This window comes from Carcharodon carcharias, chromosome 15 (genome assembly GCF_017639515.1).
Source record: "Carcharodon carcharias isolate sCarCar2 chromosome 15, sCarCar2.pri, whole genome shotgun sequence".
Lineage (NCBI taxonomy): Eukaryota > Metazoa > Chordata > Chondrichthyes > Lamniformes > Lamnidae > Carcharodon > Carcharodon carcharias.
In genome coordinates this window covers 28,103,020-28,116,205 of record NC_054481.1, presented here as the reverse complement: position 1 = coordinate 28,116,205, position 13,186 = coordinate 28,103,020, and the positions used below count along the sequence as shown (strand labels likewise).

General features: G+C 47.8%; 1 protein-coding gene across 4 annotated transcripts in view; it reads right to left on the bottom strand.

Moving 5' to 3' along the window:
• The window catches only part of capn15 (calpain 15), a 305,123-nt gene that overhangs the window by 260,978 nt on the left and 30,959 nt on the right, over window positions 1–13,186 (bottom strand). Inside the window, exon 1 of one of the 4 annotated variants that reach the window (XM_041206515.1) lies at window positions 10,333–10,532. The exons of 2 other annotated variants lie outside the window; for them this stretch is intronic. In XM_041206515.1, the coding sequence (XP_041062449.1) occupies window positions 10,333–10,523 (191 nt within the window). In that variant the 5' untranslated portion in view covers window positions 10,524–10,532. Of the gene's footprint in view, window positions 1–9,625; window positions 9,649–10,332; window positions 10,533–13,186 lie in introns of those variants that run through there. One more of the 4 variants, XM_041206520.1, reaches the window with a different exon arrangement.

Sequence of the window (13,186 nt, the reverse complement as noted above, 5' to 3'; positions counted from 1 at the left end):
TAGAATTGAAGTACCAAGGAGCCCCTGGCAGCTTTATTACTCTGTTGCCTCTTACTAATAGATGAATCTGGGACTGGAAGTGGTATGAAGTGTTTCACCCAATTGTAAAAATAGTTTAACAGACACTTTGCTTATTCCTGCAGTTAAGGGATACTTTATTTTACATCAAAATGAACTACAGTAGTGCTCATAACAAAACATAATGCTGGAAATGCTCAGCAGGTCAGGCAGCATCTGTGGAGAGGGAAACAGAGTTAACGTTTCAGATTTCACATTTATTATTGCTATTAGTGAGACTTGGTTGCAGGTGGGGCAGGACTGGCAGCTCAATGTTCCGGGGTTCCGTTGTTTCAGACGTGATAGAGGGGGAGGGATGAAAGGAGGAGGAGTGGCATTACTAGTCAGGGAAAATATCACAGCTGTGCATAAGCAGGACAGGCCGGAGGGCTCGTCTACAGAGGCCATATGGGTGGAGCTGAGGAATGGGAAAGGTGTGACCACACTAATAGGGTTGTATTATCAGTTCTGTTGAAGGGTCATGAGGACTCGAAACGTCAACTCTTTTCTTCTCCACCGATGCTGCCAGACCTGCTGAGTTTTTCCAGGTAATTCTGTTTTGTTTTGGATTTCCAACATTCGCAGTTTTTTTGTTTTTATCTTTGTATTATAGACCGCCCAATAGTCAGAGAGAATTGGAGGAGCAAATCTGTAGAGAGATAGCAGACCGATGTAAGAAACAGAAAGTTGAGATAGTAGGAGATTTTAACTTTCCACATATTGACTGGGATTCCCATACTGTAAAAGGGCTGGATGGCTTGGAGTTTGTCAAATGTGTTCAGGAAAGTTTTCTAAATCAATATATAGAAGTACCAACGAGAGAGGATGCAATACTTGATCTCCTATTAAGGAACCAGACAGGTCAAGTGACAGAAGTATGTGTAGGCGAACATTTTGGGTTCAGTGACCACTATGTCATTAGTTTTAAGCTAACTATGGATAAGGATAGGTCTGGTCCTCCAGTTGAGATTCTAAATTGGAGAAAGGCCAATTTTGTGGAAATGAGAAAGGATCTAGGAAGAGTGGATTGGCATAAGTTGTTTTCTGGCAAGGGATGTGTTCAGTAAGTGGAAGGCATTCAAAGGCGAAATTTTGAGAGTGCAGAGTTTGCACCTTCCTGTCAGGATTAAAGGCAAAGTTAACAGGCATAGGGAACCTTGGTTTTCAAGGGATTTGTCGATCTGGTTAAGAAGAGGAGAGATGTGTATAGCAGGTATAGGCAACAAGAAGCAAATGAGGTACTTGTAGAGTATAGAAAATGTAAGAAAATACTAAAAAAGGAAATCAGGAAGGCAAAAAGAAGACGTGAGGTTGCTTTGGCAGATAATGTGAAGGTAAACCCGAAGGGTTTCTACAAGTATATTAAGAGTAAAAGGATAGTAAGGGACACAATTGGTCCCCTTGAAGATCAGAGTGGTCGTCTATGTGTGGAGCCTCATGAGATGGGGGAGATCTTAAACAGTTTTTTTGCATCAGTATTTACTCAGGAAACTGGCATAGTGTATAAGGAAAGGAAACAAGCAGTAGTTTCATGGAACAAATAGAGATTAATGAGGAGGAGGTGCTTGCTGCCTTACAGCACCCGGGCCTGACATGATATTCCCTCGGACCTTGAGGGAGACTAGTGTGGAAATTGCAGGGGCCCTGGCAGAAATATTTAAAATGCCCTTAGCCACGGGTGAGGTGCCGGAGGATTGGAGGGTAGCTCATGTTGTTCCATTGTTTAAAAAAGGCTCCAAAAGTAAACCAGGTAATTATAGGCCAGTGAGCCTGACGTCAGTAGTAGGTAAATTATTGGAAGGTGTTCTGAGAGATCGGATATATAATTATTTGGACAGCCAAGGGCTGATTAAGGATAGTCAGCATGGCTTTGTGCGTGGTAAGTCGTGTTTAACGAACCTTGTAGAGTTTTTCGAGGAGGTTACCAAGAAAGTAGATGAAGGAAAGGCTGTGGATGTTGTCTACATGGACTTTAGTAAGACCTTTGACAAGGTCCCGCATGGGAGGTTAGTTCAGAAGGTTCAGACACTTGGTATCCATGGAGAGGTTGTAAACTGGATTCAAAATTGGCTGTGTGGGAGAAGACAGAGAGTGGTAGTGGATGATTGCTTCTCAGACTGGAGGTCTGTGACTAGTGGTGTGCCTCAGGGGTTTGTACTGGGACCATTGTTGTTTGTTGTCTATATCAATGATTTGCTGATGACACTAAGATTGGAGGCATTGTGGACAGTGAGGAAGGCTTTCAAAGCTTGCAGAGAGATCTGGACCAACTGGAAAAATGGGCCAGAAAATGGCAGATGGAATTTAATGCGGAAAAGTGTGAGGTGTTACATTTTGGAAGGTCAAATCAAGGTAGGACATACACAGTAAATGGTAGGGCACTGAGGAGAGCGGAGAAACAAAGGGATCTGGGAGTTCAGATACATAGTTCCCTGAAAGTGGCATCACAGGTAGACAAGGTTGTAAAGAAAGCTTTTGGCATACTAGCCCTCACAAATCAAAGTATTGAGTATAGGAGTTGGGATGTTATGGTGAGGTTGTATAAGACATTAGTGAGGCCATTAGTGCAGTTCTGGTCACCTAACTACAGGAAGGATATCAGTAAGATTGAGAGAGTGCAGAGAAGATTTACTAGGATGTTGCCGGGTCTTAAGGAGTTGAGTTACAGGGAAAGATTAAACAGGTTAGGACTTTATTCCTTGGAGCGTAGAAGAATGAGGGGAGATATGATAGAAGTTTACAAAATTATGAGGGGTATAGACAGAGTAAATGCGAGTAGGCTCTTTCCACTTAGATTAGGAGAAATAAACACGAAAGGACATGGCTTTAGGGTGAAAGGGGAAAAGTTTAGGGGGAACTTCTTCACTCAGAGTGGTGAGAGTGTGGAACGAGCTACCATCTGACATGGTAAATGCGGGCTCACTTAAGTTTTAAGAATTAATTAGATAGATACATGGATGGGAGAGGTCTGGAGGGTTATGGACTAGGTGCAGGTCAATGGGACTCGCGGAATATTTCGCCACAGACTAGAAGGGCCGAATGGCCTGTTTTCTGTGCTGTAGTGTTCTATGGTTCTATTGATGACCCCTCATTAGAACTAGTGGTTGAAGTATCATTCGACCTGGCCTGTCTGTAGTGTCAGGAAAAAAAAAATGCAACACAAGATAAATAAATGCAGTTGAAACATTATTAGTGGGAAAAGAAATGAAAACCATACAAAAAATTAGATACTCAACAATTAGATACTTAATTCAAATAGAACAATAGAGAGGGTTAAGAAGACAAAAAGGCTGATTAGTTTTTGTTTGTACAGAGAGCAGAAAGCAGAAGTTTGATAGGAACTTGAATTCAGTCACAGCCTTTCATCTATCCCCTCAATTGCCAGGGGACAGACTCTGTACTATAAGGGGAAGAGGCGCTCATTCCACTGTGAATAGATGGCGGTCTGGTGCCTCTCAACAGCTAGACCAGCAGGCGACAAATGTCACTGGTCTGCAGCAATTGGTCCAGCTGTGTTAATACGTGCCCTGCTCCAGTTAGAACATTATTCCTGCTACCAGCTAAACCCCCATTATAATCAAAAGGCTAGCAATGCTACACCATAGGACAGAGGGGAAAACAAGCAAAATGCACCTGGTGCGTTGATCTGTGCTTCTCAGTGCTTCTGTTGTACAGTAGCATTTGTCAGGGTCTCAGGTCATATAGCCCTCCCCCTCAATCAGGGAATGATGCAAAGCATAGAGAATGTAAAGCAGAGTGGGAAGAAAATTCACATTGAAAACAGAAAAGGAACATGAAGGTGCTGCAGCATCTTGCAATGTGGGTTCAGTTCACCAATCCAGCACTCAAAAGTCTGACACTCAGTCTTAGTCTTGTCACTGAGGGAACACTGGAAGTTGGGATTAAGGCACACTGTTGGGGTAGAATTTGCAAGCCTTATTCTATACCTGCCTGTGGTGCACCTAGTTATTTAATGCATTGATATGGAGAAAGAGCCAGCATAGGCTCAATAGGCCAAATAGCCACCTTTTGTGCTGTACTGTTATATGACAATGGTGTTTGACTTGAAAATAATCCACTCTCCCCTTGTGACCATCTCTCACCATATTCCATTCTCCCCTCATGGCCATCTCTCACCATATTCAACTATTCCCTTGTGACCATCTCTCAACTTGGTGAGCTAAACTAAAATATAAAAATCAAAATTGTTGAGATGATCCAAACAGGAACATGCTGGTGCCAAGTGATCTTGTACTGTACTTGTTAAAATTTAAATATTTTATTTATAAATTGTACTCATTTATATCTAAAATTGAGATGAAGGCAGAGTTCATGCAGATTAACACAGCCCTTGCTTAGAACTGAAGTAGCAAGGAGCCCCTGGCAGCTTTACTGCTCTCTTGCCTCTTACTAATAGACAAATCTGAGACTGAAGATGGTATAAGTATTTCATCTAATTATAAAAATGTTTTTAACAAACACTTTGCTGATTCCTGCAGTGAAGGAACACTTTTTTTAAAAAAAAACTTTCCTTCAAAGGGAACTAGTGCTTGCAGTATTTAAAGTCTTGCAATATCACCCTGCAACAGGATTATACTGTTGGGCAAGGCACAAAGGAAATGCAATCAAATAAAAAAATGAATGAGATTGAGGCATTATCAGAGGGGAAAGCAACTAGAACTGTATAAAAGTAGGGATCAATTAGACAGAACCAAGTCAGTACAATAACAAAAATTGCTGGAAAACCTCAGCAGGTCTGACAGTACCTGTGGAGAGAAAGACAGAGTTAACGTCTCGAGTCCGTATGACTCTTCTTCAGAATTAAAGAGAAGTAAAAATGTGGTGAAATATATACTTGTTTAAGGGGGGGTGGGACAGGGGTGAAGATGGAGAGAAGGCCAGTGATAGGTGGGAGGCAAAGGAGAGATTGCAAAAATGTCATAAACAAAAGATCGAAGGGGTGCTGATGGTGGTGATACTGGCTAAAGGAAGTGCTAATGGTGACATTAAGAGTTGACAGCAAGATGAGCAAGTGACAGGTGGCACTAGTGGGGGTGGGGTGGGGGGGAGGGGGCGGTGTGGGAAAAAAGATCAAAATAGGCTAAAAGGTGGGCATACAACAATGAATAGAAATGGAAATACATTTTTAAAATATTAATAATAAAAATAGGTGGGGAAAATATATATAAAAATTTAAAAATAAATTTTGAAAAAAGGGAATCAAAAAGGGATGAGGATGGAGGAGAGAGTTCATGGTCTGAAGTTGTTGAACTCAATGTTAAGTCCGGAAGACTATAAAGTGCCTAATCGGAAGATGACTTCCAATTAGGCACTTTACAGTCTTCCGGACTTAACACTGAGTTCAACAACTTCAGACCATGAACTCTCTCCTCCACCCTTTGTGATCCCCTTTTTTCAAATATTTATTTTTTAATTTTTATATATTTTTTCCCACCTATTTTTAATATTTTTGAAATTTATTTCCATTCATTGTTTTATCCCTACCTTTTAGCCTATTTTGATCTTTTCTCCCCACACTGTCCCCTCCCCCACCACATCCCCACTAGGGCCATCTGTCACTTGCTCATCCTGCTTTCTACTCTTGATGTCACCATTAGCACCTCATTTAGCCAGTGTCACCACCATCAGCACCCCTTCAACCTTTTATTAATGACATCTTTTGCAATCTCTCCTTTGCCTCCACCTATCACTGGCCTTCTATCCAGCTTCACCTGTCCCATCCCCCTTAAACAGTATATGTTTCACCACATTTTAACTTTTTTATTTCTGAAGAAGAATCATACGGACTCAAAACGTTAACTCTGTCTTTCTCTCCACAGATGCTGTCAGACCTGCCGAGTTTTTCCAGCAATTTTTGTTTTTGTTTCAGGTTTCCAGCATCCGCAGTATTTTGCTTTTATTTCAAGTCAGTACAATAGTATTTTAAAGTTAATTAATTCATTGGGTAATATACTGTACACTGTAGTTGTAACAGAATTATTTCTACCTTGGCAAGACAAGGTTCTGCTGCATGTCTTATAGTTAACACAGATCAGTTGCGACTAGCTTGGGTTACGTTAAGTAAAAATGTATGACGTTGGACTGCCTCAATTGTGATATGAAACTATGAATTATATATATATATATAGCAATAAAAAGATATATTTTATATGTTTTGATATTCCAGAATGATGAATATACCAAAGTAAAAAGATAAACAGCAACATAAAACATTGTTGCATTTTTAATTGAACGTAAAGACACACAGCTATTCTTCTTCTGTAATTTACGGAACCATTTTATTAACAGTGCACAGAACACTGCATTTTGTGTCCATTATGTAAGCTGTGATTTCTAGCATGCTCTCAATACTCTTCCACTTACCTACTCCACCCACTCAGAGTCTTCCTCTCGCTCACTCCAGGACTGATGTGATAAATTAATGATTGTGATCTCTGCTACAATTGGCTTACTTCCAGGTGAATTTAATCCGATACGGCAGGTGTTTTTGGTTATTTACAAATAATACCAGTAATTTCAACTTATTTTCAGAGAACATCGTTGATTTCAACATGTTTATTTCTCTCTAGTTCTCTTGCCTCACTATGTGTCTCCTTCCCCAAAAGAATGGCCGACAATCTGACTCTCCAGGTGACATCACTAACAAACTGATACAAGACAAGAAGCCAGGGCTGATTTTTCTTTCCCACTCCATCCAAAGTATCTTTTAAGATTAATACTCTGGCACTGGTAATGATGACATTAATGCCCCATCCCTAGTTGTCCTGGAAAGGCGGTGACAGGCCTTCTCCTTGAACTGCTAGTTTGGTACAACTGAGTAATTTTCTAAGCCACTTCAGAAGGTAAGTGCAATGAGTCATGTGTAGGCCAGGTAAAGATGGCAATTTTCTTTCTCTATAGCATGAGTGAAGTAGTCATTTTCTTTTTACAACAAACCAAAATCTTCAGGATCACTTATGCTGAGACCAGCTTCTTAATTTCCACAAAATTTAAAACTGAATTTAAATTCTCAAACTGTCAGGGAGGGATTTGAACTCATGGTTTCTGGATAATCAGCCCAATAACATAACCATTATACTACCATACCCATTTCCTCACCCTCTTTGGAGTTCAGCATGTGCATTCTCCACCACTTCATCCATTACTGTGCTATTAACAATGAGGACCAACCCTCATTATGGCACACCACAGGTATTAATTAGCAGCATCACACAACATAACCACGTGGACAAACCATATCATTTTCAGTAGTCGTTGGACTAAGATGATGATTAGGTTTATTATTGTTGACACAAGAGCAACATGGTGCAGGAAGCACAAACCTTCAATATCTACCCCCAATTCCTCCTTCAACCTCAGTGTCACTTCCAGGACAGTGTATTTTCATGAGAACGCCCTTGTTTCTTCTCAGAAAAGTATAAGTTTGCTACACCAAACTGATTCTGATTCCTGGTAGATTGAAAGTAAAATATTGCTACCTGCAACTACCTTCTTCCTGTTTTCCCTTCCATGATTGAATAGATTGATAAATCTCTGCTGCTGCCCCTTATAGGATACTAGTAATTAATGCTCTCCTCATTGGACACCTGTCCACATGCTCACACTTCCAGCAAGAATCACAATGATCAGGAGCATCACTGTCCCCTCAGATAGGGAGAACTCTGCAGAGACCAGCAAGACTCAGATTTGCTGTATCTGGCTCAGGGTACCAGAAGGTGCATTTACTCACAACATACCCCTTCAGCTCTCAACATTTCCAGGCCTGGAAACATAGTGGGTGTGCGTCAATGTGTCTTCATATTCACTTTCATTGTTCCCTTCTTTCAAATGACTAGCTTTCAGCTTTCTTTATTTTCTAGGATTTCCTTTTATTGCTTCTGCTTTCTAATGTTGTAGTGTAAACACATTACAGTTTTAAACACACAGGCCATTCAGCCCAACAAATTCATGCCAGCATTTATACTCAACAAACCTCCTCCTACCCTTCTTCATCTCACCCTATCAACTTATCCTTCCACTCCTTTCTCACTGTGTTTATCCAGCTTCCCCTTAAATGCACCTATAATGTTCACCTCAACTGCCTTATGTAGTAGCAAGCTCCACTATCAAACTGCTCTCTGAGTAAAGAAGTTCCTCCTGAATTCCATATTGGATTTATTTGTGACTATCTTACATTTATGGACCCTGGTTCTGGTCTCCCCCAGAAGTGGAAACATCATCTTTACATCAACCGCATCAAATGATTTCATCACCATAAACATCTCTATCATCCCTCGATCTTCGGAAGAAAAGAACCCCAGTCTGTTCAATCTTTCCTGATAGGTACAACCTCTTAATTCTGGTACCATTAGAGAACAGTTTTTGTACCTTCTCCAGTACCTTTATATCCTTTTTACAATATGGAGACCCAAACTGTTAACAGTATTCAAATATTTTTGATACATATTTCAATGCTTTCCCCTTGTATGCATTTTCATTAACATACCAATTTAAACAGACTTTCTTCATCTGCACAGCAAAAAGTTCCACTTTCTGCAGCCTTCTAAACAACGCAAGTGTTCCATTTTCTATCTCATCTGACCATTAGATGGCAGCTCCTTCACAAGCTTTCAGAACCATCCAAATGTTGAGATAGCAGAAAAAGGGCTGATTGTACAGATCAATTTATCCATCAGACACCATTCAACGCTGTTAGCTCTCAACCACACAAACAGGTGAAAAACTCATCATGACAAAATGGTCAATTCCTATGTAGCAAATGGACTCCTCTACACAAACTCAAAATTATTTCTGCAGTTCAGAGAAAAGCACAAGGGTGAACTTTCTATTGCACAATTTCTGGCACATTTTTAAAAATAATTTTTTAAATGAAAATAGTTTTGGACACTATTGCATGTAGCTGCCTGTAGCGATACCACAAAAAAAAAGCATGCAACATGGCACAGAACATGTCCATGTGAAATCCAGGGCTGTGAGCTGAAAGGCAGCAAAATAAATTTCAGGAAACATTCTCCCTTAAAATGAAAACTCAACTCTTTGAACCAGATCTAATGCAATGGTAATCGACAAAAAAAACTACTAGGAGTTTCGCTTCCCATTCACTAGGGTGAAATGAACTATATCTGTAGCACAGTAATCACATATATAATGTTAAAAATCTGCAAGCTAACAGGGTACAATCTAATAATAGTAAAAGTCTATGATGTCAGCCTCTTGAATCTACTAAACTTTTCTCCTTCTTTATGGAGGATACCAAACACCAGGTCATATCAGGTTTTTATTATACAACTTGGGATAACAGAACTCATGGGACACATTAAGTCACAGTGCAATGTTAAAATAACTCACCAGTTCCAGGGCTACTTGTTTATTTAAGGGCAGAGGAGCTGGTTGTTTAAGTACAGTAATATTGGGGGAAAAAATGTTTTAGTTAGTAAACAAGAACCAGCGCATTGACAATTTAAAATTCAAAGCAAGCAAATTTAATAAGCTCACTTCATATTTCATCCAAGAAAAACAATTATATTATACCAGCCACATCACATACCTAGATTCCACAACACTATTAGCCGAGTTATCCCCTGACCAACATTGAGCATCCAACCAGGCAACAAAATAAAAACTGAGATGATTTCAGCGTAGGCCGTGATATAAACAACAGTGATTTGACAGGTGAGCTTGAAGCAATCTGTTCCTGCGTTTCTTATTCAAACCTACACAGCCATTACTTTCCATCTCACTAACTGCATTCCTTGTCCCTATTTTTCAAAAAACTATCGCCGCCTCTCTCCTTTCATTCAGGGTTTCACTACTGGCTTTCCGGTCTTACAACTCTTAAGGCTTCACATGACCACTCTGTTGTCTTGCCAGCATTCCCTTTTCCGGTTTAATGTTACGTTTGCCAATCTTTTAATTGTTTTAGTGTTATTGTATGTTTTTTTAAAAATTATTCCTCATCTTCCACCTGTTCAATTTTTCCATCTCTCTCTCTCTCTCTCGAAGCGACTTGGAAAAGTGCATTCTGAATCTGGAGGCTTTATGTCTGCCACTGCAGGCTTATTCCTATCCAGTTTACTTTCTACTGTCCCATCATTTCTCGGGATTTCACCGACTGCTGCTTCCTAATTTAAACCCACACCCCGATTCCTCACAACGCTCAATCCATTTTAAACACAGTATCTGAGCGATCGTTTCCCCTTTAGCCCGGTTTTAGTGACTTTATGCCGCTGTTTGTACCCTGTTGACCCCTGTTACCTGCTGCGGCTCCGCGGGACCAGCTGTTGGCTCCGGGCGCTCTCCCCGCGAGCGGCGGTCAGCGTCCCCGTCCCCCAGAGCGGGGTCCCGGGGCCGGGGCCGGGGCCGCCCCAGCCCGGCGGGGGAGGGGTGGCAGTGGCGGGGAGGCCGGTTTCCGTCTCCGCAGCGATAGACGAAGCAGAGGTTCCCATAGCGCGAGCTCTGGGTCCCGGGTCAGAGCAGCATCGGCACAGGATCCATGGGGGGGGGGGGGGGCGCTGGGTGGGAGTGGGGGGCTCGGGAGCGGCCTCCCAGCCTCAGCCCCGGGGGGCAGCTCCCCGGACAGGGCTGGCCGCCGACTGTCGCTGCCCTGTCTGCGGCAACAGGAGAAAGTTCCAGGCCGCCCGTCGTCCCCCCCCCCACCACCGCCTCACAGCCGGCTCATCCGCAACTGACTGACAGCGGCAGCGGCAGCGGCAGCAGCAGCAGCAGCAACAACAACAGGAGCAGGCGCAGCAACGACAGAGTGGGAGGGAGACTAGCCGGGGGGGGGGGCAGGAGAAGAGTGAGGGTGAGAGGGGGGGGGGGTCAGGAGTGGGGGGGGGGGGGGGGGGGGGGGGGGGTCAGGAGTGGGGGGGGTCAGGAGTGGGGGGGGTCAGGAGTGGGGGGGGGGGGGGGTCAGGAGTGGGGGGGGGGGGGGGGTCAGGAGTGGGGGGGGGGGGGTCAGGAGTGGGGGGGGGGGGGGTCAGGAGTGGGGGGGGGGGGGGTCAGGAGTGGGGGGGGGGGTCAGGAGTGGGGGGGGGGGTCAGGGGGGGGGGGTCAGGAGTGGGGGGGGGGGTCAGGGGGGGGGGGTCAGGAGTGGGGGGGGGTCAGGAGTGGGGGGGGGGGTCAGGAGGGGAGGGTCAGGAGGGGGGAGGGGGGGGGTCAGGAGGGGGGAGGGGGGAGTGGGGGTCAGGAGGGGGGAGGGGGGAGTGGGGGTCAGGAGGGGGGAGGGGGAGTGGGGGTCAGGAGGGGGGAGGGGGAGTGGGGGTCAGGAGGGGGGAGGGGGGGGTCGGGAGGGGGGAGGGGGGGTCAGGAGGGGGGAGGGGGGAGGGGGGTCAGGAGGGGGGAGGGGGGGGGTCAGGAGGGGGGAGGGGGGGGGGTCAGGAGGGGGGAGGGGGGAGTGGGGGTCAGGAGGGGGGAGTGGGGGTCGGGAGGGGGGAGTGGGGGTCGGGAGGGGGGAGTGGGGGTCGGGAGGGGGGAGTGGGGTAAGGAGGGGGAGGGGGGTAAGGAGGGGGAGGGGGGTAAGGAGGGAGGAGGAGGGCGGAGGGGGAGGAGGAGTGGAGTGAGGGGGAGGGGGAGGAGGGGGAGGAGGGGGGAGTGGGGGGGAGGAGGGGGGGGAAGAGGGGGGGAGTGGGGGGGAGGGGAGAGGGAGTGGTGGGGAGGGGAGAGGGGGAGTGGGGGGGAGGGGAGAGGGGGAGTGGGGGGGAGGGGAGAGGGGGGGAGGGGAGAGGGGGGGTGGGGGGGAGGGGTGGGGGAGTGGGGGGGTGGGGAGAGGGGGGTGGGGGGGAGGGGTGGGGGAGTGGGGGGGAGGGGAGGGGTGGGGGAGTGGGGGGGAGGGGAGGGGGGGAAGGGGAGGGGGGAGAGGGGGAGGGGGGAGAGGGGTCAGGAGGGAGGAGTGTGGGGGGGATCAGGAAGGGGGGGTGGTCTGGAGGGGGGGTGTGGCGGGGTGGTCTGGAGCGGGGGGGTGTGGGGGGGCGGTCAGGAGGGGGGGGGTGTGTGGGGGGCGGTCAGGAGGGGGGGGGTGTGTGGGGGGGCGGTCAGGAGGGGGGGGGTGTGTGGGGGGGCGGTCAGGAGGGGGGGGGTGTGTGGGGGGGCGGTCAGGAGGGGGGGAGTGTGTGGGGGGGGGTCATGAGGGGCGAGTGTGTGGGGGGGGTCAGGAGGGGGGGGTGTGTGTGGGGGGGTCAGGAGGGGGGGGGAGTGTGTGTGGGGGGGTCAGGAGGGGGGGGGGGAGTGTGTGTGGGGGGGGTCAGGAGGGGGGGAGTGTGTGTGGGGGGGGTCAGGAGGTGGGGAGTGTGTGTGGGGGGGGTCAGCAGGTGGGGAGTGTGTGTGGGGGGGTCAGGAGGGGGGGTGTGGGGGGGTCGGGGGGGGGAGTGTGTGTGGGGTCGGTCAGGAGGGGGGGAGTGTGTGTGGGGGGGGGTCAGGAGGGGGTGAAGTGTGTGTGGGGGGGTCAGGAGGGGGTGAAGTGTGTGTGGGGGGGTCAGGAGGGGGGGGAGTATGTGTGGGGGGGTCAGGAGGGGGGGGAGTATGTGTGGGGGGGTCAGGAGGGGGGGGGAGTATGTGTGGGGGGGTCAGGAGGGGGGGGAGTATGTGTGGGGGGGGTCGGGGGGGGGGAGTGTGTGTGGGGGGGTCGGGGGGGGGGAGTGTGTGTGGGGGGGTCAGGAGGGGGGGAGTGTGTGTGGGGGGGGTCAGGGGGGAGTGTGTGTGCGGGGGGGGTCAGGAGGGGGGGGGAGTGTGTGTGGGGGGAGGGTCAGGAGGGGGGGAGTGTGTGTGGATGGGGTCAGGAGAGGGGTAGTGTGTGTGGGGGGGTCAGGAGGGGGGAGTGTAGGGGGGGTGGTCAGGAGGGGTGGGGGGGAGTGTGAGGGGGGTCAGGAGGGGGGAGTGTAAGGGGGGTCAGGAGGGGGGAGTGTAGGGGGGGTCAGGAGGGGGGGAGTGTGTGTGTGGGGGCGTCAGGAGGGGGGGAGTGTAGGGGGGGTGTGTGGGGAGGATGTGGGGGGGGGTCAGGAGCGGGGAGTGTGGCGGGGCGGTCAGGAGGGAGCAGTGTGTGTCGGGGGGGTCAGGAGGGGAGGAGTGTGTGTGTCGGGGGGGTCAGGAGGGGAGGAGTGTGTGTGTCGGG